This window comes from Dysidea avara, chromosome 12 (genome assembly GCF_963678975.1).
Source record: "Dysidea avara chromosome 12, odDysAvar1.4, whole genome shotgun sequence".
Taxonomy (NCBI): Eukaryota; Metazoa; Porifera; class Demospongiae; order Dictyoceratida; family Dysideidae; genus Dysidea; species Dysidea avara.
The window spans coordinates 7320583-7346721 of NC_089283.1; the positions used below are offsets into that span (position 1 = coordinate 7320583).

Consider the following 26139-nt stretch of genomic DNA (forward strand, 5'->3'; position numbering starts at 1 on the left):
TCATAGATTATAATGTCATCTAAAGGTAAATTTTTACTGAGTTGGTCCAACACATGCATGCTGGCTTCGACTATGGTAAATATTACCACCCCAAAAACACCTTCGCTGTAAAAAAGGCGCGCCCAAGAAACTACAAGTACCTGGAACCCAATGTAAAAAAAACAAAAAGAAAAAACAGCTCAGCTGAAGTGAAAAGTAACTGGTAACTTAAAGAGCTGATATCTGAAGCGGCCAAGAATACAATTACTAAAGTTTAATCCATGCAAGAATACCTTGGCTATAAAACAGGTGTGTACATGAAAGTAACTGGCAACTGAAATGGCTGATATCTGAAGCGGCCAAGAATGAATGGTCATATACAACTAATTCAAAAATTTAACACTGAACCTTTATAATTCAGCTGTGTTCCATATTCACTCTTGCTGCAACGTAAAATAATTTCTTTTAACTCTAATTGGCTGGTAATTTGGCCGCCTTTTTTTGCTCTATTATACTGACTATTAAAAAAGGCGGACAAATTACCAGCCAATTAGAGTTAAAAGAAATTATTTTACGATGCAGCAAGAGTGAATATGGAACACAGCTGAATTATAAAGGTTCAGTGTTAAATTTTTGAATTAGTTGTATATGACCATTCATTCTTGGCCGCTTCAGATATCAGCCATTTCAGTTACCAGTTACTTTCATGTACACACCTGTTTTATAGCCAAGGTATTCTTGCATGGATTAAACTTTAGTAATTGTATTCTTGGCCGCTTCAGATATCAGCTCTTTAAGTTACCAGTTACTTTTCACTTCAGCTGAGCTGTTTTTTCTTTTTGTTTTTTACATTGGGTTCCAGGTACTTGTAGTTTCTTGGGCGCGCCTTTTTTACAGCGAAGGTGTTTTTGGGGTGGATATCACTCATTTTTGTCAGTGATAGACTCTACATTTGGTTTAAAAGGAAATTTTTTTTGGAAATGAGCAATTAACATTAATGCAGAATATTATCTTGGAGAGTCAGTAAAATCCACACATAATAATGATTGTTTCATAACACCGTAAATTAAATTCGGAAGTATGAATTTACGGTTAGTATGACTGTTCTATTAGAGTAAATCTATCTTTACTGCCTGCATGTGACGAATATATCTCATATCTGTGCATGTTAAATGCTTCAGACACCTAATTAAACTTGCAAGTGACTAATTAGTTCACAGTTGCTACACAGCTATAAATACATTTGTAATTTTTATCACCATAATCATTTATCATGTTATAACCATTTTTTAAATATTTTGGTCACAACGTCAGGATTAGAGCAGCAGAGAAAGGAATAGAGGACTCAACCATCAAGATTTGTATATGGGAGATGGAACAGTATTGCAATGGACAATGCCGGTACTAACCCCTCAAGGGTGTTGCAGTACAGTATAGATGCAAGACCAGAGCCTCGATCGTCACCTTTTGAAGGACAATGCCAGCACTAACCCCTCAAGGATGTCACAGTGCAGTATCGATACAACCACTCCAACCAGTGCATAAGACCAGAGCCTCGATCATCACCTTTTGACTGAAATCTTTATACTTGATGAAGCAATTAAAACAAAAAAGTTGTAGTACTCATACTTTCCTGAGGGAGCATGCCCCCAGAGTCCCAGACTCCCTGCCTGTTCAGCAGAATAATAGGATTGAGCCTTACTACCACTTTCACCTTTATTCTTGGCCCGGATGTACATATCGGCAACATAATACAGTAGCTGTAGATAATGCTAGTTAATGCCGCTAGGCAGAGCTATAGGGGTGGGAATTTTTCCCTACTATCACAGTAGTTCTTCTCGCAGTTCTTTGCCTGGCCATCATCAACTGCTGTCAAAACATTAGTGTCGTCCCCCAGACCCTTCCTCAAGCATGCTTATCACACAAAAATAACTTAGTTTAGCAGTGCACAAACTTATTGACAGCTTATACTATATTAAAGTACACTTACCGCATTGTTGAACCATGTATACCACCAGAATCCACCGGATTGACAACTAACACGTGATCTATTTAGGGGAAATCTCGTGGAAAGTCCCTAATTACCTTAAGTGGACACTCGTGATACGTGGTTTTAAATTGAATGGTTTAAGAATGTAACTAGATGGTGAGGCGTACTTTAATCGGCTCGACTTTAATGAGAAACTCGAGCCCCTCGTGAGAGACTACATCGCTTGAGCAACGCTTGAAGAATTAAGAGTCAAGAATACTGAGGTACTCTATGATATATGCCGGTCTTGAATGCTAACGAAACGAGGAGTGAAGTTTGTGCAACGTGTCACATCGCCAAACACTGATTCACCGTGTTTGTGCGATAGGGTTTATGGACCTGTCCACCAGATGCTGAAAGGAAATTCATTCCACCACATGGTGAAAGGAAATTCATTCCAACTTGTGAAGTTATTGATATAGTCATTGTTGGGGTCCATGGGGACATCGATCATCATTTACCAGTCAGCTGTAAGTAATGTCACAACAGAAGGAAAGGAACCATTTCCATACCCCTATGGCATACTGATTTTCCTGGTCAGTTTTTGTACACTCAACCACAGAAATGTAGAACTTTGGTTGCAGGTGGAAAATAAACACATTTTTACTCAGTTACAAGAGATTCACCCAGCTGGGATAAAATGTTGAAGTAGGGTTGGGAGGTATTTAGGTATTAGTAGTTAAAATCATAGGCGATTCTAAGCCCCCCCCCTGTTAAAAAATAACTTTTAAAACATCTTGGGGAAAAGTTGCTGTATAGATTGGCATTGTTATTTTTAGCATTTTTCATGTTTTTAGAACAAATTTTAGGCTGTTTTCAAGCCTTTAAATTGCAAAAATCCTGCAGCTTCTGGGGGTGCAACCCCCAGACTCCCCTGAAAATTCTACTTTATACTATAGCCAAACAACAATAGTTATGTTGTTCCCTACTGGGCCCCCCCTGTAGGCCAGGTCTAGAATCGCCACTGGTTAAAATGGTATTTTTCAGATACCGTTGTGGCTTTCTAAAATTACCGAATACCGAATTTAATGCATTAATTAAATTTTTGGTGGTTTAGTGGTGGCTACACATGAAGTCAAGCCCCACACAACCATGTGTTTATGCTATGGGCAAGACAAACACAATAATCAAGACTCACGGTAGTGAGTCGCGCGGCCAGTAAAGCAGAAACGCGCGCCGCAGACAATAAATGACGCGACCACTACGTGAGGATTTTACAAGAACGAACGTTGTCAAATTCGGCCTTCCTGTAATCCACCCGTCACTTACGCTATCCCTCTGAAACTCTGGAGTTGAACTCATCGTGTCACTAGTAACTACCACACAAGCAGTGAAGCAAATCCATGCCGATTGTTTCGTGATCGAGGTTGCCGACATCAAAGGTGAAGTTTCATTTTATTTTATTTTTACTTTTATCGCATGCGGTTAGACGCAACCGCAGGTGTATACCTTGCGTTCCTTTGTGCATTCCGAACATTGATCGCCCTGTTATCGCTTCAGTATTCACTCAATCACCTCAAGATTCACATCATCGATTTCACCATACATGATTACTCTACAGTCGTGATTTCAGCACCAAACGAAGTTTCAGTCGTCCTCAGTCGACCTAGAGGCCAAATACAAATCCCAGATTGTTGTTTTCCGCAATACTCGCTTGGCATGTAGGGCAATGTGTCTTTAAACTGTTCTAAAAGTTTCGTTCAGATTGAAACATTTGTTTTCGAGAATGGCTAGTTTGAAATTTGAATTTAGTCGCCCCCACGTCATTTGCTCTCTAAGAATTTTACTCGGAATTTAAAGAATGACGCAGAGCATAACTGCGGTCACTGGGTATTGATGAACTGGCGCTCTATGTAGTTAATCAGTACATATAGCCACCAAGAAGTGTGCTGCCATAGCCGATTATAGTCCATGGATATAATCTATGGTGCTGCATACCATCCTTCGTTTTGAAATTAGTCGCCCCCACATAATTTGTCCTCTAAGGGCGCGGCTTAAAGAATGACACAAGAGTACAACTGCGGTTATCAGTTGTTGACACAAGCTGTGAGTAATTAGCACATGTAGCTAGCTTAAAAGGAAGTGTGCAAAATCGCCTAATACAATTGTCACCATGCATTATTGCACTTTATAGCACCCCCACACAAAATTACACATGCCATTACAACATACAGAGGAGACACATGAATACCAAACACTTTTCACAACAATAATGTAAGAATTGTACAATAATGACTGTAATATAACTGCTATGCAAATGTTTTCCAGTGGCCCGCCATGGTAGCAAGTCTCACATGACGGCATGTATATTCATCCAAGGGAGTAACGAGTAAGTATGATGACAACAAGTTGGTATGACTTCATTTGTAGAATCCAGATGAGTGGGTGTGGCTCCAGCATGTCTAAACGGTTAACAAACATTCCTGTTATAAATACGTGCTAGAGTTGCAATATAATAGTATAGTATTTAAATGCAATAATACATAGTCTCCATTGCATCACTATCAAACGACACTAAGTGGAGGATATTGTTGCATCTCTAGTATGTACACTCTATCAGTACAACCTGTCTTAATGGCCACTAGTATAGAAAGACAACCACTCTTGAAAAGCCAATTCCAATTGAGAATTTATACACTGTTACCTGCTGAATGAGTGAAGGTGGCAATAAACAAGTTCCACCGTAATTTATACACGTGATCTGATCCTGTATATTCTGTCAGTGGATGAGATCCACTTGGCCAGGACAAAATGTGACTCAAGTACCCTGGATGATCCATACTCAACCAACTTATGACCCAGTGGCACAATGGAACTGACTATTTATAGAGAATACAATTATATTTATTTCTAAGATGTGTGGATGTGTGGACACATTACAACACATTACATGTACATACAAGACATGCTACGTACTGTTTTAGAATTTCAAGTCACCACATTATACACGTACCAGTCAACAATGCTTCATAGTGCCCATCAGTAAACCTGAAGAAAAGTTACGAAAAATAATAATTCACATAAGTACAATGAAACCTCATTAATATGGCAGGCTGTGGGACCAAAAAATTTGGCCTGAATAACAAGGTGGCCTTATTAATGAGGTCATAAGTAATGCTTAGCTATATTTGGGACCTACTAGAGGTGGCCAATATAATGAGGTGGTCTTATTAAAGAGGTGGCCACTAAGTGAGGTTTCACTGTACATATAGTTCACAATATTGCGAACAATATTAATGGTTACCAATATACACTAAAACCTGCAGGTCAGGAAGATTGCTCTCTACACAAAATGACACATTCAGAGATTGTATTTAGATGGATGATACAGTAATGCATTGTGACTTCAATACTCGTGATGTGTCACTGCTAGGCAGCAACCATATACACGGCACTGCCACATCGCACTTGCTCGCACACACAATTTTGCTAAAGATTTTACAAATTGATAATTAAGGGGTGTGGCAACTAGCTGTTTCACTCGCAAGACTGTGTGGCAGCTGTTTCCCTTCTGTACAAGTGGCCACCAAGACAGGTCCACTGTGGATGAAAGCCAGGCATTAGATATTTGGTATTTCATGTGTTGAAGACATTCCAGGGCTTCTGGTAGTCTCAAATCTCACCACAGTTTAACTCAGGCAGTGTTGTGGTCACCACTAAACTACTGGAATGCTGTGTTATGATCATCTTATGCTTGGCTACTATATTGTAGAACTGAAATGGATACTCTGAAAAATATATCTTATGGATAATGACTTCATCAGGAACTTATAAGGACCAATAGTGAAACTTTTTACACTTGGGGCTGACAGTCAACTGCCTATGTCTGAAGCAGTGCTTTTGGTGCTCTAACAGATTGGCTGCCCCCTTGCTACCAGCACTCACTGTCTCATATGCTGTCATACACTAAATCCATCTCCATAGCCAGTTAGAACAGCATGCTTCTTACCTTTTTTTAAGGCCGCATAATGCAGCCACCTCTTTAAAAGGCAAGGTCAGAAAATTTTGTCCCTACGGCCTGAATAATGACCAGTTTTCACTGTACTATTAGTGATTAGTGATCATGGGGGATTATTTATTAAGATACTAAGATATACAAACGCTACAACCTCTAAATATAGCAGTAAATTTTTACCCTGGTCCAATGTCTCGTAATAATCGTGACTTCGTGAGAGACTCTACTGTGACAAATACATGTTTATCATGATATGTGCTAATCGCCTTTTTACAATTAAGTTTTACAACACAAATACATGTATAGTTACACTCACCAATTGCGACTAAATCCCTTCAACACGAAAAGACAAGTAATGAGACAATCTTGGAGACAACAGCCACACAAACCTATTCTGGTGCATTTATTTAGTAGTAATATAAATTTTAAAGGCGTTTATTTACAACAGGACATAATTACGCGCCCCTCTATTGTCTCTGTACATACTTGCCTTTTCTTTACTATTCTCATTTCATTTCACAAGATCTCTTGGCAGGGGCGTAGCTTCTTCACTTGAATTAGTCAATACTTGAAGTAGATCGAGATACTCTAATAGAACAGTCACATTTCTACAAGTGCCATATTTTTATATTGTAAAGTCTGTAAGTAGCTAGTAATTTAAACTATACAATCCGATGCTAAGCAAAAGTTGTAACTATGCTAAATATTGATTGCTGTGTTACAGCTGTTTTGTGACTGCTCTAATAGAGTATTTTGATCGTTTCAATGCAGTACAAGATGAAAGGCAAAGCGTTGTTAAGGGTTTAATAGTTAAAATGGGTGTTAGTTGACTGCAGTTGCATGCCACTAACAGGGCCGTCCTGAGAATTAGAGGGCCCAGGGAAAAGAGTTAAAGAGGGGCCCAGGGGCAAGGAAGGGTCTAGATCCTGACTGCTCTATTAGAGTATATCGATCATTCTTTAAACAGGTATTCAAGTGGCCCCTTTCGGGCTGTGGCAGGGGGCAAAATACCCCAGTTACCCTCAATGTGGGCGGCCCTGGCCACTAAAATTACAGTTATATTTCAATATTCTGTCACTGTAATCTGGGGTTTCTGTCAAAACCATGGAAACTCACCTACTGTTATCAACAGTACATTGCTTATTCTAACAAAAAGTATTGAAATCCCATCCAAAAACAGCTTATAGCTGTAAAAAAAGTGCGCGTCCAAGTAAAGCAGAGTTAACTGCGACAAAAAGTAATGATATCATAATGCGGCCATGTGCGAGGTGTGCAAGTTGTAAAATTAATATTAGCTAATCAGATAATACAATGTTATTGTTAAAGTGTTAATGAGAACTAGATGCTGCTAGTTTATAAGTGTGTGAGCATCTTCATAAATGCCACATAAATTTAATTCTCAATAAAGCAATGTGTATAGATTCTCTGATAGTAATAAATAGTTTGAGTTTGGCCGCCTTTCCTGTATACAGCAATGCTACGAACAAAGGAAAGGCGGCCAAACTCAAACTATTTATTACTATCAGAGAATCTATACACATTGCTTTATTGAGAATTAAATTTATGTGGCATTTATGAAGATGCTCACACACTTATAAACTAGCAGCATCTAGTTCTCATTAACACTTTAACAATAACATTGTATTATCTGATTAGCTAATATTAATTTTACAACTTGCACACCTCGCACATGGCCGCATTATGATATCATTACTTTTTGTCGCAGTTAACTCTGCTTTACTTGGACGCGCACTTTTTTTACAGCTATAAGCTGTTTTTGGATGGGATTTACTTTTTGAGATATTCAAACCTTATTTTGTGGTACAATTTGTCATTTCATTTGTTCCTTTTAAAGATAACTTTCACTACTAGCACAATGTGAGTATAGGTATAAATCACAGCTTACCCAGGTTTTTAAAAAGTGTACAATATAAAAGGTATTTAGTGATACCGAGGTATTTTTCCTAATACCGTACAGTTCTTCAAAAAAGGAATACCGCCCATCTCTATGTTGAAGTAAATGTCATTAGTACTAACTTGTTCATCAGGTATTGGACAATTCCAATTGTCCAGATTATGCAGTTGTCCTCATGTTCAAGTTTACACGTTTAGGCAAGTTCCACAATGTCCTATAATCTATTACTATATCAGTGTGGAATAATGCTTATATAATATTTTTCATATTCCAGGCTTTAGGTGTATTGTATTTAACACCTGTTTGTTGGTTTTTGCAGGCCATCTGGTCATACTGGTTTATCCACTAGCAGTTGAATGTGATCATGGTACATATGTAAGTTGAGACCATGCAAGAACAAAGATACAGGTGTCATGAATTTTAGGTCAGTTAACGTTCAGAGGAATTGTATTATTGCAACTGTTCTTTTTGTAGTTATCAATTATCAGTGACCAGTTTGTGATAGCGTACTTTTGTTTGACCAATGACCTAATGTTCTGGTTTAGATGCTTACCCAACAGTTATGTTACTCACTTAACCTGCATATGGGATATATATTTTTTAGTTCATTTTGATTATCCATCCTTTATTGGTACAGCCTGGCATATTGATTTTTTTGCACATTCTCTTTTTAATTCAGTGCCTGCTGGATTGTTTCGTCAGATATCGAAACAGGTGTCTGGTGTTGTGACCGATGTTCCAGGTCAGTTTGCATGTGTGTTTACTTTAAGGTTGACTTCAGTGCCTGCTTATTCTTTTACAGGTCTCGGTATCGAGTGTTATGAATTTCAGGTCAGTTGACATACAGAAGAATTGTATTATTGCAATTGTTTTTGTAGTTATCAATTATCACTGTATACTAGTGATGTGAATTTGCAGGTCAGTCTACTCAGATGTATTGGGTATAGTGTTGATGGGTTCAAACAAATATCCAGTGTAGACTGTGAGTGGCATCAAGGGTGTTAATTTCTAGGTCAGTTTACATGTTGTGATGTTAGTGATTTTTTCCTAGTACCCAGATGTTAAGTGTATTGTATTTAATGCCCACCTGTTATGTTTTTAAATTACGGTATATCAGTGTAGACAGTGCAACAGTAAGCCTTCTGTGTTGTAGTAACTATTTGTTTCATAATTATGCTGTTGTCCTGGAATGGCACAATTTTTGGGCAACCAGTGTGAAGTATAAACATTGTATTATGACCAAGTTGTGATAGCGTACTTTTGTTTGACTAATGTCTTAATGTTCAGGTTTGACATGCTTACCCAACAGTTATGTTATTCATTCACTTAGCCTGGGAAATAATTTTTGTTCATTTTGATTATCCACGCTATTATTGATATAGCCCGGCATATTGATTTTTTGTACATTCTCTTTTAATTCAGTGCCTGTTGGATTGTGTCATCAGATATCGAAACAAGTGTTTTTGGTGTTGTGACCGATGTTCCAGGTCAGTTACATGAGCGTTTAATTTAAGGTTAACTTCAGTGCCTGCTTATTCTTTTACAGGTCTCAGTATCGTCATGCTGACATACTAGAAATCATCACTATTGTTGGAACTATTTTTAGTCAAGTCTTGATGTGATGTTGATTAACATTGTTACACATTGTTGTATGTTTACCATATGGCAAGAAATTTTCATGGCCATCATGAAATTTGAATATTGTGTAAGTTGTGTGGAACAACCCCAACTCATACATGGTCACTGGCAAACCACGAACCACATTCGAGCCACAACACCACCAACCACATTCGAGCAATCCATTACAAAATTTTGTTGCACCATTTGAATTGTGTGTGCATAATACTTAATGAAAGCCACAACACAAGCTACATGGTACACACTACATAGAGGTGGTAACCCCTAAAGGCTTGTTACCTTTTGTATTCACCTTGTCGGCCTTTGTGGTTAATCTATTAAAAATTACATGTAAATAGAGAATTGAAAAGTATGCTTAAAGCACCTTCGCTAGTGATTTTGTTCTTCACACCATAAGACAACTGGCGATTTATAAACGCTCGCATGGGGTGTGGCACTAAATGGAATTTTAAAGATTTCTGCTTAAAACGCCATCCCTAGGGAACTTACGGTTCAGCACGCTGTCACAACTTGTTTATCAGGCATTAGAGTTTGTGTCCACGTCGTGCCTTTAAAAGTTATTGTAGGGATTAGAGGTTTGATTGAAGAAAATACGCATATAGGCAAACCAGGATTGGATAATGTCAGTGCTAGATGGACTATACAAACACGACTATGTTGACTGGTATAACGTGACAGTAGTTGTAACATAAGGTAGAGAAATACAGTGAAATACGCCTATTTTTTATTTTGCGATGGTTACTTTTTTGGCAGGTTATATAGAGCCGGTACCGGTTACACTGTTTTGCCGGCTATTTTGCCGGCAGTGGAGGGTATAATTAGGTAGTTCAATCTCCTTCTGATTACTCTCTTTCATGTTACCATACAACATAGCATGGAACACTGGTGAACTAGCTGCTACTATTACCCTATGAGCACTGACACTACCACCATCAGATGTCTTGAATGTCACATCATGTGTACTGGTGTCTTGTAGTAGAGATGAAAATGTATTGCTACACCAACAAGAATCTGCATCCATTAATTTTTTTACATCTGTAGACATAAACACATTCAGTTATTGTCACAACAGTCAATAATAAGATCACCATACTGTATACACTTCTATTTGTAATAAAAACAATCAAGATATCCTAAATAAGTAGTTACTTGCTCTCATAGAGCAGTCAATGGGTGGAACTGCTCTCACCATGTCAAGTACATAAATCTTCAAAAAAAATTTTCTGTGAGGATGAAGGATCATTCCTCCCTCAAAGTTGAGTATGTACAAGTTAACATAGCAGATGTAGCTGGTGTACTAATACTAGCTGGTAAAATTCATAATTAATCCCTTATGCTTAATTAACTTTTGTTTGCAACATATTGCAATTTTAAAATACCGCATCAAAGTGTCAAACATATAAGGCTAGAATTACATAACAAAGTGTGTGTCTCTCTCTGCTAAATATTAATAAATAAAAGCAAGTATGATGTGCCCATTAAACAGCCCTAAACACAGACAATGATACATGAAGTCAGCCTAGTTTACTTTGACTGTGGTGCAAAACAGTATGGACAATTTTTACATGATAGATATAACATACAAACCATTGACATGTTATGTCGAATCAACATCTTTGTACTGCTGCAAAATGAAATGGGACGTAAAGGAGGACAACGGAAAGTTCATGATGCATGCAAAGTATGTACTCTATTGTGCCAAAAGGCATCTGTTGTTTGAAGCAGCATCTTAACAGTGAATAAAATCACGTTTATTTAAGTACGCATGTTTGACTGAAGGCATCAGTCAGTAAGTCATTCAGTCAATCAGTCTCAGTCAGTCAGTCAGTCAGTCAGCCAGCCAGTCTGCTGGTAGGTCGGTCAGTAGAAACATTCACTTAAAATTATAGCAATTTATGGGAAGCATTTCTAGTATCAGCAAGAGTAAATTATAGATAATTAAATAGAATATCTAACAGGTCAAAAATGAATCAACCTGTTAAGTACATTGCGTCTGTTAAACGTCCTCAAAGAATGTGTTAAATACTGCACACAGTCTTTGAGGCATTGTGCATAAGTATAAAGGTGATGATGATTCAGGGGCAGCGGAGAAGGGGGCTGTAGCCTCTGTGAAAAAAATTAATGGGGGGCTTAGCCCCCCTAAAGCTGTGATGGAACGCCTAGCTCAATAGCATCAATTATTCGAGATATTCTAATAGAGCAGTCAAGATTGAGATACTCTAATAAAGTAGTCACAGCATTCTTAAAGCAGCAATGTAGCAAGCTATGTATGTAGTTACAATTCAGGAGATATAGTTGGTGGAGGGAAACTATTGCCAGCAGGTTGTGACCTTTTGTTTCTTTTTTTTTTGGTCTTCAACTCACAGCTAGGCCATAGCATCACCAAGCTAGACCCCCAGTCTCCCTTAAATAAAGGTGTCTCCTCTGCCCTTGTTAGGTGTCAACACTTTTATCAACAGTTCATAATATTAAATCGTTACTACTTATTAGTATGAATTCTTGCTTCTATGATAACCAAATATGATATGTAGTCGGATACTCTGTCCACTCTTGGTAGCACTGTAGGCACTTTTAGGCTAAGGTATCAGTTTTGTGAAATTTCATCCAGATGCATATAAACATGCGGGTAGTGATGCAAAACTGCTAATCAAGTTTCTTATGGTCATACAGAACAGTAGCACTGTGTTTCTCATGAAAAAAATATTGACCAAAAAACTAGCCTGTGCTTGGGTCCATTTCAGAGAATTTTAGTTTCAAGACCCACATTCTCTCTGAATATACCAGGCTATAGCCTCCCTACAGGTCTCTAGTAGGATAGTACATACAACAGTTCAGATTGAGATACTGTAATAGAGAAGTCTATGTACAAAACTTTAACACTTGTTTCCAGCACTTAAATTAAGAAGTAATGTTCTAGATTGATTTTTCTATTAGCTGATAGCAAATTGAATTTTATAAGTTCTTGTTGTTAGTACAGGCATTGCAGGTCCCGGCCTATATTTCAGCATATGATTGTAATGCAACTACATGCCAATGGCTGATGCTAAAACCTCCTGTATTAAATTTAATAATAGTGTGCTAGCAGCTACACTGTGTGGAGTAATGCTGGATGGTAAAGTATATTTGATTCCCTGGTATCCAGTGTTGAGAAAATATCCTGTTATCATGGTATTCAATGTTACCCTGTATGGAACCTATCTTATCGGCCATCTGGTAAAGACCACCTCCATAAAAAGGAAAATTTTAAATTCTGCAGATGAGAAGTTTTATACATTAATCCACCCCACCTGGCCTTGACCCGAAGGTGACTAGCTTACATAGGCTTCACTGTACTATACATCATTTACACATATCCATGCTTCTGGTCATTGTTCATGATGAAGACATTCAACTATTACTCTGTATATACAGTAACTATAAGAGTCTTATCCAACTAAAGTTAAACACATTAATATAACCTGCTAGCCATTAGTACCTTGTACTTATGGTACACAAGTTTGCAATTGTAAAGTACAATACTAGAATGTATACAGTGTGATACCCAGACTGAGTGTTGGGGTTACCAAGAAGCCTTATGGTGTAAACCCTAATTCAAAGTGGGAAAATTCAACTTAGCAGAGTGTGTATTGCAATTAGTATGGTGAGACATGTCTTGTAGGCAGTTTTATATTATACAATTTGCATACGCATGCAGGAATACAACAAATCAATGTATTTAGCATTGACGGGAAGCACTCTGTGGAATGGACATTCTATAGTATACAAATGCAGTTCATAATAGAGGCCTGTATCTAGGAGGACTTGGCAGGCATGGATGAACCGCAGTCTTCTAATAAGATCCACAATTCACTAGTGCATCACCCCAATGTTACTCTAATAGAGCAGTCAATTACTCTAGTAGAGCAGTTGTTTATTCTAAGCACTAAAATTACAATTTTCATATCCAAATTACATTGTATCTTTTTAAAACTTTTACTCAGGCAAGGGGACATCCCAACAGACTCCTAGCATGCTTCGCATTTAAAGTGTGTTGTTACAGACACTAGCCCAGTAAAAATTCTGGTTACGGGTCTGTATTTTATACACAGAATTGTAGCATGCAATATGTAAGAACACACTAAATGTAGCTACCATATACATATTTAATAATCAGGGCCGGAGCCACCAGATTGGCCGGACCACTTTTTAGCTACTTTAATTTGTAAAAAGATCAAGATACTCTAATAGAGCAGTCATCAGAATATACTCTAATAGAACAGTCATCGCAATACTCTATAAATAGAGCATTCAGTATAATATATCTCTTGAATCTCTGTTAATTGTCGTCAAATTACTCCAAAGTTCCAGTGAGTCATCTGAAAGGCACTGCATCAGGCTAAATGATCACACATTTCATTCATTAGCAATTACAATCCCAATGGTTTCCTTATATACTAAGCTTTCTCTGAATTTTTATATCATGAAAATAAATTAGCTACTAGCTAGATTAATTGGTACTGTAGCACAAAAATTACCAGGATGTTAACAAAATAAAGAAAGAGGCTTTGCATGTAAAATAGCCTCTAGATGCCAAACTTCAGAGCATCTGTTTTCAAAAATTTCCCTGGGGAAGGATGCCTCCAGACCCCCTAGCTTGGCATGCTGCATGTGCTTAGCAGATGCAGTTGACTATCACATAAAAGTGGGCAATCTCTGATTTAAAGATCATAATTAAACTAGTGTGCATAACTCCATTGTAGTCCATAAATGGTTGGACCACTCAAAATATCTGGATTCTGGCCCTGTATTTCCAAGAGTATAATACATGTCAAGAATTTTCTGGTGTTTAGAAGATCTCCATTATTTAATCCCACATGTAGTTCATACATAAAATTAATCTGAAATGTATTCATCCTGCTATAAGGCCACTATTTAATGATTTTCTGTATTTCATCAGCTCCCAAATATATTTTCACTGCTGTACGTGTTTCCCAAGATTTAACCATTATTTCATCTGATTAAAAACATGTTGAACATGTGCAGTTCGGTTTTCAAAAATTGCTACACTCATACAGTAGTTACCTCATGCATTGTAACCAAGAGAATTGAAATATTTGTGCAGTGAACTCTGTGATATTATCATACAGTATGATAGTACTGTATAGTAGGGACCACAAAGGAGTAGGCGTGGCTCACGAAATAACATCACCCAAAAACTAGCCGCAATTTTCCTTGATGACGATGAGGCAGTATTGGTTAGGCAAAACTAAGCCCAAACAAGCCTTCAGATTGGCCCGAAATGTTTTCAACAAATTAATACGGAATTTTAAAAAAATTTAGCAGAATTTTCTACTGACTAACTGAGTAACTGATGCCTTCAGACAAGTGTAACTTGATAACGGCTAAGGCTACGGGCTTGAATTTTTCACTGTTCGACATCGCTTCGGCCCGAGAGGTGCTTTTTGGCAAACCGCAGTACATACAATGCATTCTTCATGGACTTACCAGTGTCCTCCTTTGTGTCCCATTCATCTTTGTTGACAGCAAACGTGATGGTTTCCTTTCATAACGGAAATCGTCCGTATTTTTCATAGTGGCTATATTGATTGCAGAGGTGCTTTTCGAACAGTTCTTGATTCGTACTGCTGTGTAGCGGGTTGAACATAGCCGACAACAAAGCGCAACGGATACATCACTTTTCAGACACTAATTGATATAAATGGGGTGCGCAGCACTATTTCAGTATGCGTGGATTGCAGAGTTGCTTTTCGAACAAGTTCTTGATTTGAAATGCTGTGTAACGGGTTGAACATAGCTGACAATGGATACTCTACTTTTTAATTGATATAGCTGGGGCACGCAGTGCTATTTCAGATGCGGACCTTATATGCGAAGGGCAATTTAAACTCTTTCGTTCTATAAGTCCGATTTTTTTAGCTAATTGTGTGTGTGTGTGTGTATGTGTGTGTGTGTGTGTGTGTGTGTGTGTGTTATATGCTCTATGTGTGGGTTCATAATAATAATTATTTACAAAAAAAGTTAACAAACATGTACACAAAAAAATTTGGAATTTTCAACTAGAGTAGGTACCATAGCACATCGATAAAAAGTACTGAAACAAGCTGGAGTAGTGCACGATATTAAATCACAGTAAAACAATCAGAAGTGATATATCCCTACTGTGCATTTCCGTTATGGTATCTTAATTGGACAATGCACAGTAGGGATATAACACTTCTTATTGTTTTACTGTGATTTAATATCGTGCACTACTCCAGCTTGTTTCAGTACTTTTTATTGAAGTGCTATGGTCCCTACTCTAGTTGAAAATTCCAATTTTTTTTGTGTACTTGTAGTGTTTGCAATCTTACGAGTGAGAAGTTGAACCTTGAGTTTAACTCAGTGAACTATCATAAATAACAACTATATGTAGGTACATCTGAAATGAACCAGAAACCTGTGGTTGTTACTTTAGAGGATGCCATGTTATCATGAACCATGGTAGTGGTCCATAATAGAGATCACCTATGTTTTCACTAAAATCTTAATAGAACACTCACCTACGTAAACTAGGCTTGAGCGATCAATCATCACAATAATTGTGATGATAGCAACACAATCAATTCTACAACAAATGCCGGTTAATTAAATATGCCTCACGATCATGTGCATATAATTTTCATGAAATTTCATCACCTGATTAATAAAAATGACGACAGACAACGTGGTCATGCTACTGGATGAATCGCCTAGTCTATCACAAGGTGAATCGCTCAAATTGTTAAGGCTCGAAAGAGTCATCAACAGAGTGTGGAATTGTTTTGGCTTCCCAGCTAAAAATGGAAAGTTTCTAGAGCCAATAAGAAGAAACGAAAGTGAGCGAATTGCAAGCTTTTCGTTCTAGATTCTTCATACATTGGAAACACCATATGTGGCAACATCTTAAAGAGTCCCACCCATCCTGGTCACTTCAGGAAAGCTAAACTTGATGAGAGTTCACCAAGCTCTGCTAGTGCTACCACTTCTAATGTTCCTGGAACTGCTGAGATGACCAGGGAGACAGCTGAGACTGAACAGTTTGTAAGTAGTTCTAGCCAGAAACCAAGAATTCCTGTATTTTTCAAGTGTCAATAACCCCTTCCCATACTTCTACACGCTGGAAAACAATCACTGATTCGGTGTGCTATTTCATTGTGAAAGGTATTTACCCTTTTCAAACAGTGAATGAACCTGGTTTTCATAGACTGTTGCACTTGCTGGAATCAATGTAAGATATGAGCCCCCAGATAGGAAAACACTGGCCAGCAATTCCATGTGCAAGATGTACGAATGTGTACTGTACAAGCAATATTCACTCCCATGTGGGATTGCACAAAATCCTTTGTTCCTAACAAAAGGCTTTGGAGATCAAAAGCATGACTGATGTAATGAACAGTAACTGTTCCATAAGATCGGTTTTGGCAGGATGTCCAAAAATCTGCAGGGACAGATTAATTGTCAGCATTCACCAGCTGAAGAAATTCGGAATGTATAGTATGTACTTGCTGAATGGAATCTCTTTCCTGACAATGTATCTGCAGCAACTACTGACAATGCATCTAATATGGTTCTTGCAATGGAGTGGATGAGAATTCCATGCTTTTCACATAGCCTACAGTTAGCAGTATAGAGACTGCACTAAAGTTACCAGCAGTCTTTAATGCTTTAGCAAGATGTTGATGACTAGTGAGCCATTTTCATCACTCTTCAGAGTCCACATATATGCTATGTCAATAGCAAATTGACCTAAATTACGATGAGTTGTGTTTAGTATGAGATGTTCCAACTAGGTGGAATTCAGCATATATATATATACTATATGGCTAATAGTAATGCGAGAGCCATTAAGTGCTGCTTTGTGTGCTGTTTGGAAGGGAGACCTAATGCCCACTGACAGTGAATTTTCTATCCTTGAGTGGTTCATTGAAATTATAAAACCCGTAACACAAATAACTGAAGCAGTTGAAGGTGAAAACTGGGTGACTATATCCAGTTAGGTCACTGTTGCACACGATTAGATGATCATTTGGTGTGCTTGCTCTGATCAAAATTCAAGGCTGGTGAAGGCAATGAAAATTGCTATGATTAATAATCTTCATGAGCAATACACTTAAGCTACTTTAACGTTTCTCAATGTTTCAACATTTCTTTGAGCCAAGGTTTAAATTGCCATCTTATCTAGGTAATGAAGAGAAGGCTCCATTACTTAAGCACCTAGAACAAGAAGTACCAGATAACACTTTTGGAAATACAGCTTTTGTACTTGTTTGGAAATGTATGCAGTAAATCTTTGAAAGAGCAAAAGCAGAGATAAGTATGTGGATGAAGAGGCACGTGAGGTTAGCCCACTTCTGTGGTGGAAAGCAGAATGAGTCAAGGTTTCCTGCGCTAGCTAGAATGGCAAGGAAGTATTTATTTGTGCCAGCCACATCAGGGGTGGATCCAGGGGGGGGGTTCAAAGGGTTCCATGGAACCCTCTTTTGGAAGAGCCTCAATAATTCGAGATACTCTGATAGAGCAGTCATAATATTCAGAGAAGCAGAGTAGCAAGCTACGTATGTAGTTATTAATAAGGAAATATAGTTGGTGGTGGGCAGCTATTGCCAGCACGTAGTTACCTTTAGTTATTTTGTTTGTTGGTGTTTGGTTTATTTTGAGCACCTAGTTATACAGAAAATTCAAGAATAATTCATTAATTCATTCATTAATTTGAAGAATATTCGATTCTTAAAATTTGATAATCCAACTAATCACTATCAAAATAATCAAATAATCAAATAGTCTTGATGTTTTGTTTTAAATAATTGTGATGTTGTAATTGCCATTATCGCTCAGGCCTAACCTAAACACCACCTTAGAAAGATTTCCAACCACAAAAGAAGTCTTAGAAGTTGATTTGGAGAATGTATAAGTCCTTTAGTAAACGTGAAGTCAAAAGGAGCCCAAAAAGTGAATCTTGAAATATACCACTTAGTTCATCTTTTTCTGAAATAAATTACATATTTCTGGTGCTATCAATGTCCCAAAATTGACCAGGTGACCAGGCTTCCTTTTATAACTTTTTGTTCATATATTTTTTGCTATATTTGATATACATAGAATTACAGGGCAACTATGGTTGATCTGAAAAGTTAGTACATAAGAAAAGTGTTTATAAGACATTAAAGTATAAAAATTATAAAATTTTCACAAATATTTTATGGTGATTGTACACTTCATTCAGCAAAAAAATGACTAGGTAGGGAACCAGAAACATATACATGTAATTAACTTTTTTCTTTCCACAGGCCCTAAGAAAATCTGGGCACTGTTTGGGGATACAAACTTCATAACCTTCCTTCCTATGTCATTCTACACATCTATAAGTTATTTTATACGCATATTGCAACAAGAACACCCATTCTCAAGCAGATTTGCAGTTCACTTTGCCATTGATCTGACAAGTGAAGCCTTATTCGCTGGAAGGAATCCTATTATGTAGTATACAATATATTCAACTTAACAAGTTCATTTGGAAACCCTATATATATATATCATTACCTATATTTTAACCACAGTGCAGCAATGTTGTTGCGTATACCACTGAGATCACAGAGCTATACATGTGCACAGGGGTATATATTAGAAGCCATATACACACACACACACAATGGTGACCACAGCATGGTATTCTTCACAGCCTATTGTTGGATAGATCGAAGCTGTATGCGAAGAACAATCAACTGGTGTTGTTATACTTTGATCCTTTAACACCTGCTTTTTGAAATGAATATTGTTAAAATGTGGTCATACAGGACAATTAGCACTGTGGACTTTACGGGCTCATATTTGATGGACTAATACTGAGTTAAAAACTCTCTTCTCCATTATTTACTCTTGATATTGTTTGGTACTGTGAAATCACCAGCTGACATGCACTTTGGTCCATCATGCCCAAAATTTTATCCATTGTCTATTTACATATATATTCTACACCCCAGTAGATGCAACGATTACAGATAGCAATTTATAGTGAAACAGCACCTGATTAAGATCAAAATTAGTAGAAATCCTTGATGGATTAGATGTTTTAGACTCTTTAACGTTGCCACACCCATCTACTCACGATTAGTGAGTTATCCACAAAGGAGACAACAGCTCATGGAAAATTTGTCTCCTTGCTCAGATGAATAATTCTAGGTGCTAATTGTTTACTGTTTAGACAAGGATTTCGCGGAATTTGTGAAGTTACATCATATATGGTAAGCGTAGCCACAAAACGTGGTATATCACTTATATACCAGTTTGCCATGGTATATCAGTTATATACCACAGTGCGGCGCTTTAGATCTCAACCACAGGTGTAGTATATAAAACTATATACACTGTATATAGCTAACTGTTCAGCATTGGTACATATTAAGTACATGTAACATTTTATACTAATTAAGAATGCTTCGATAGATAAAAATTTATATGCACCAAGCAAATATTACTAAATAATTAACCAGATAATTTACCGTTGAGGGACAGAGAATAGACATTACATGCATCAAGTGAAATAGAAAAACCACTGGCAGTCATATGTCAAATAAAACCACTATACATGATTCTTAATTCTGTAAGAAATATTTTTCATGAGTATATCACTTCTTAAGATAACTATCTTTGCAGCAGTTACAGTGTTTAACAAAACCTTTTTTCAATAACATATGCATGTATTGTACAATGTCAAGTAGTTTATAATGCAATGCAAATATACAACCCTCCTCGGGTTATTGAGTCTTGCTAACATAACAGGCTACAACTACAGTAAATACCCTATATACATTATGTTACAACGTTAGAACTTTAAACAGACGTATTAGCATTTGTATATTTACACAAAGACGCAGTGCTGCGTATGTAACTTTATACCCTAAATATACAGATCTGATCGCCCACACTGCCTAAAGTAATCGAAAGAGAACAGTAATCATCTTCATATTCAGGAATACGCAGCAATGCTTCTCCAATTACAACATTTACATAGCCATCACGATCATTAAGACAGATGAGACCATGTATCTCCTCTCCAATAGGAATTTTTTCAACACTCACTCTGTCCATATCTGGAGAATCTTGATATCTTATGGAAATGCTAGTTTTTCGCTTGTTAGCACAAAATTTAAGACAAAAGATAAATGGAATTGGTACCAGCTCTTGGATAGATACGTAAGCAGTGGCGGTGGTGGTAAAATGCCAGGCAGTGGACTTTCTTATCATGGTACCCTTAGCTGTATGCATAATATCCAACCCCACTCCATCAATGAAATCAAAATAGAATTTTCTAACCTCAATTTGTTCTTGAGGTCCATCAAACTTGTCAGTGTCATGATACTCTAAAGCAGCTTTGTAAAGATCAGGATCAGCCATATTTGTTGGATGTACTTTCTCAATTAAATCATTTTTCTGTATTAGTGGGTATCGGATATGTTGAAATATCTGCTTGATATCATCAGCACTCAGTACATCTTTCTGCATCTCACACAAATCAACAACGGTAAGGAACAAAAACAGCTCACTAGCTTCAATGTCAGATGACGTCAAGAAAGCAACTAACAGTGGTAGTGGTATTGGTTTACCAGAATTGAACCTGCAGATCTCATAGACATTGCATTCCATGAACTCTACACAAGCTTCAAACACTGAGTCCAGATGGTGTTCTATTGCAAAGGTGGCAACATCTTGATAAATGTCAAACTCTAATCTATCCTGAACCATACGAAAACAAACGGCCTTCAGTGCACCAACACCAAAATAGTCAGCAGCTGGTAACAAGTTTAAGCACATAATTATACTTCCTTGTACCTGACCAGTATAGATGAAATGAAACATATCTTTTAGTGTGCTGCTGTCTATATTAGGTAGTTCAATCTCCTTCTGATTACTCTCTTTCATGTTACCATACAACATAGCATGGAACACTGGTGAACCAGCTGCTACTATTACCCTATGGGCACTCACACTACCACCATCAGATGTCTTGAATGTCACATCATGTGTACTGGGGTCTTGTAGTAGAGATGAAAATGTATTGCTACACCAACAAGAATCTGCATCCATTAATTTTTCCACCTCTGCAGACATAAACACAATCATTATGACAACAGTCAATAATAAAATCATAGTGCTGTACACTTCTTTTTGTAATCACATTAAAACAATTAAGATTCTCTGACAGAGCAGTCATAGAACAGTCATTGCATGGGTGAAACTGCTCTCATAACAAGAACATAAATCTTTAAAAAAAATTTCTTTGAGGATAAAGGATCATGCCCCCTTCAAAGCTGAGTGTGTACAAGTTCACATAGCAGATGTAGTTGATGAATTAATACTAGCTTTTATTGTACTTTGGGTGAAAAGATCAGTGAAAAGTGTACTTTTATTTCCATATTGTATACCTGGCTGCACACTTCAAAGCTGGCAGTGTGCTGTATTTGTTTCAACTGTGCTGTATTTGCCCAAGTGTGCTGTATTTTCCCTTTGATACCAATACAGCACTGTTGAAACAGTAAACAAGTTGACCAAAGCATGACCAATGCCAGACACCTTATCGCATTCCTTTCACCAAACCACTGCAATGTTATGAAGCCATTCAACAATTATGACGTATCATAAACACATAGAACAATGCCATGACTTAAACACAAGTGGGCGAATTACCCTGAAAACCATTCTTAGCGAATGCAGTTAGCGAAGGAACAGAGCACATGGCATTATCAACACTACAAAATGACTCCTGTCCATGTTGTAAAGCCAGGTGGAACACGATAAGTTAATTCGCTTTCAGTTGCCTTCGTGGTATCGTTCCCAGCACCACACCATGGCTTCTATAAATGCACTCTCACCTGCTAAACATGATAGCAAGCCTCCCTATAACAAAGTCACAGACTTACTCATGGGCATTAAGCCAGGCTTCAACCGAGAAAAAAGCAGTTGGCCACTTACTGTCGTTCTCGGCAGCTCAAATCAATTAAAGCTACGCCGTACTGAGCTAGCTAGCTTCATCACGCTGGTGCAGGCGAGTATGAATAATGCCTCGAATAATTAATCATTGCAATACACATGGTCTCAAACTTACGTGGATAGGCACTTACCTCCTGCTACTTGGCGTCACCCCCACTCTTCACAGCCACTACTTTAGTACAATAAACCAGTTGAAGCACCGCCATTGCTCGTGCAATATGGGAAAATAGCACTTGGGCATGGTCCCGAACCTAATATAACACTTGGCTTTGCCTCGTGCTGTATTAGTCTCTCGCCCACGCCCTCGTGCTATTTTTTCCATATTGCACTCGCGGCGGCGGTGCTTTAACTAGTATGTAAAATTCACAATATGTGACTGGATCTGCAAAAACCCGACACAATTGTGCAAGCCTAAAGTTACAGTAGAAAGCATTGAATACAATGGGTGAAATACTTGCAAACTATTGAAAAAATCTGTAAATTTTTTAATGCCTGTTTCTTAGTGAAGGAAGGGACTAACAATAAAAACCTGGGGATATTATTGTATTCGAAAATCTTTGTTTCGTTGCTTGCAGTAGACCCAAAGGAACGCAAATTATGGGGTGTTTGTTTATGTCATGTTGAAGCGATCGTACACGATCGATCTTTCGTCACAAATTTTGCCTAGGTGCTAAAGGAAACACTTACCCAGTAATCGATTTTCATACTCATGGCAAACAGGATGGTGCAAATTTCAACTCCGCACGTTATTCCGTTTGTAAGTTACAACCGTTTTAGTAAGTGCCTGTAATAATGTATTTTCCCTATACAGTGGAGCCTCAGTTATCCGGACCCCACTTATCCGGATTCTCGGTTAACCGAATTACGGAAATGACTGCTCTATTAGAGTAGTGTCCGTTCTATTAGGGTAGTTGAAATACTGATATTTAAAAAAAAAATTTGATTATGCTATTTTATACACAGTTTCAGAGATACGGACTTTCAGACTTATGGACCACCTTTGGTCCCAAGGGGTTCGGATAACTGAGGTTCCACTGTATATACTGGCTGTACAAATCGATCTTCCTGTTGTTGCTACTGTACTTTGTAGGGCTGTAACTCCAAAAGTTATTGGCATATGAGGCTGAAAATTTTCCAGAGGGACCACTCGGCTAAGTAGATTATAAATAACAGGAATTCAAAAACTGTGATTGCGTTGGGTTTTTGCAGATCCGGTCACATGTTTCCTTATGTTTAACAACCATTTTTGCACCATGATGTGCTTCTAAAAATACCTCATAAAAGGAAAGAAAGGTGCCAGACTATAATTGTAAAACAAAGTGTGTGCTCCTTTGCTAATTATTAATAGTGCTTTTATCAATTAAAAGAATGATTAAGGTTTCATTGATAAAATGTAACGAAACAAGAGATATGAATGATGGTAGCTATTACAAGGCTACTTTGGCATGTTATGCCAAAGTAGGGGTTTTCCCTCATGTAGTCATGTAGTCATGTTGTAATAGCTACCATCACTCATATCTCTTGTTTCACTACTTTTTATCGCTGGAACCTTACTTCATTTTTAAATTAATAACTTTTAATTGCATTAGTTTGTTAACTTTATTGACATAGCATAGCTATGTTATACATGTGTGGTTGTGACTACTTTATTAGAGTACGTATCTCAGTGCCCATGCTTGTCTCAAATGAACTACGTAATAGAGTAAAGGGCGTGGTTTGCCATGTCTAGTTTTCTACAGCAATTAAAGTTAGAGAATGGTCACAGAGTGCACTAATCGTTAAGTGCAAGGCACATGTTCCGTTCATTTATGGGTATGGTCAGATCAGCAATCGTTTCACACTCAGTTTTGTAAGTGCAGTTACACGTAATTTAAGCACTTCAAATAGTTTCGTGGCATCTAAATATGCATGCTCCTCTAAGGAAAGTGTTGATGTGAAAAATTAATGCCGTGTTATGGTTTCTTATATAAAGAAGAAGACAACCATGTTGCTGAATATAAAAGGAAAGGCAAAGCGCAGAAGGCAGACATTCATCAGAACCAGAAAATGACGCATTCCACAACTGAGTTTGTTATTGTGACGTTAAATGGTGGCTGTGCACTGCTTAATTTGGCCCCTACCCGTGTTGCTGTGGTCAGGCAGGCAGTGAGGCAGACAGACAAAAATATGGGTTTTGACATTTAAAAAAAAATCAATATCTTAATTTTAATGCTTTTGTAGATGTTATCAATGATTATGGTCTAGAACAATTTATTAGTACATCTACTAAAGGTAACAATATATGTACTGGACCTGTTATTTTGTTTTCATCCTAGTCTCGTATCAAATGTACAGATAACTCCAGGAATCTCTGACCATGATGCTATTCTCTATTGCCTCGACCTACTAAACAAGCCACTTTTTGAAAAAAATGGACCATCCCATCTATCTATACCACAAAGGAAACATGGAGAGCTTAAAATCAGATATATCAGATCTCCAGTTGTAATTTCTTACAAGTGATCCCTACTCCAATGATGTTGAAAGTAACTGGAATAAATTTAAACAAGCTGTAAACAATGCAATCACTACAGATATTCCACAAAACCTATCGAATTCTAGTAACAAACTACCCTGGATTACCCCTTCTATAAAAAGACTAATGAACTGTCAAACTCGTTTGTACCACAAAGCCAAATCTCTTCAACTGAAAAGGCTTGGAATAACTATCGCATTTTAACCCTTAAACCTGCATAATCCAGAAAACTGGATTAAAACACAAGGATTAAAATGATACCTAGAGTTTTACCCTAACATTAAATAGTGAGGCAAAAACTAGCCGTGAAAAACTTTTCAGTAAGGCACACAAACCCTTTACATACCTTTATATAAAATGGTTGATAACCCGATAGCGGTTGCTCCTATCGCCTTGCAACAACTTCCATTTGATTCGCCGTTAAATTTTCTATCAGGCCATGTATGACTCATGTGAGTAAACCCACAATCGTACTTAAACACATGGCAAGAATTGTGAAACATGGAGACACAACTCGCCGCTGTTCATTGCTTCATAACAAGTAAGCCACTGTAGTTACAATGTTCATTTAACTTTCTCCAAGCAGTCCAGTGAACACGCTTTTAATCGATGTGTAGTTGTAGGCTGTAAGAATTAAGCTACCCCACCTAGTGTTGCCATGCGTGCCCATGTTGTGTAAACATGCATTCCCCAAAAGTTCTCTGGGTTTAAGGGTTAAAGAATAAAATTACAAACAGTATTAGACATGCTCATACCAAATACCAAACTAACTTGTTTACAACGGTAACACTGTTAACACCTCTAAAGAAAAAGCTAACATCCTAAACAGCAAATTCCGGTCTGTGTTTACTTCTGAAAACACTACCGACATGCCAAACTGCAACAGTGCCCCTTATTCTGCAATGCCAGACATTGTAATCGCATGTGATAGTATACAAAAACTTCTTGAATCTCTATACCCAAGCAGGGCATCTGGACCTGATAGCATCCCTACTAGGGTTCTAAAACTTTGTGCCAAAGAAGTTGCTCCAATACTTACTGTTATATTTATTCAAACCTTACAATTACCTGATGACTGGCTAAAAGCTAATATAATACCAGTA

The 26139-nt window shown here is 37.6% G+C and overlaps 1 protein-coding gene and 1 long non-coding RNA gene across 9 annotated transcripts in view; one reads left to right on the forward strand and one right to left on the reverse strand.

The window, feature by feature from the left end:
- The first annotated feature begins 1950 nt into the window (after positions 1–1950).
- Positions 1951–9694, forward strand: LOC136240472 (uncharacterized). 2 transcript variants are annotated; one of them, XR_010693825.1, is made up of 7 exons: positions 1951–2478; positions 8198–8302; positions 8558–8620; positions 8681–8709; positions 8757–8890; positions 9301–9365; positions 9425–9694. It is a non-coding gene; the product is annotated as an uncharacterized lncRNA (long non-coding RNA). The 2 variants fall into 2 exon arrangements; XR_010693826.1 differs by having other exon boundaries at positions 8797–8890.
- Positions 4178–26139, reverse strand: part of LOC136240470 (kelch-like protein 22) — a 32451-nt gene continuing 10489 nt past the window's right edge. Inside the window, exons 1-3 of one of the 7 annotated variants that reach the window (XR_010693822.1) lie at positions 6280–7201; positions 4962–4996; positions 4178–4410 (exon numbers count right to left, since the gene is read on the reverse strand). Coding sequence is in view for 1 of the 7 variants with exons in the window: in XM_066031459.1 (XP_065887531.1) it covers positions 20425–21632 (1208 nt within the window). In the remaining 6 variants the exon portion in view is untranslated. The other 6 variants (XR_010693819.1, XR_010693823.1, XR_010693820.1 and 3 more) reach the window with 6 other exon arrangements.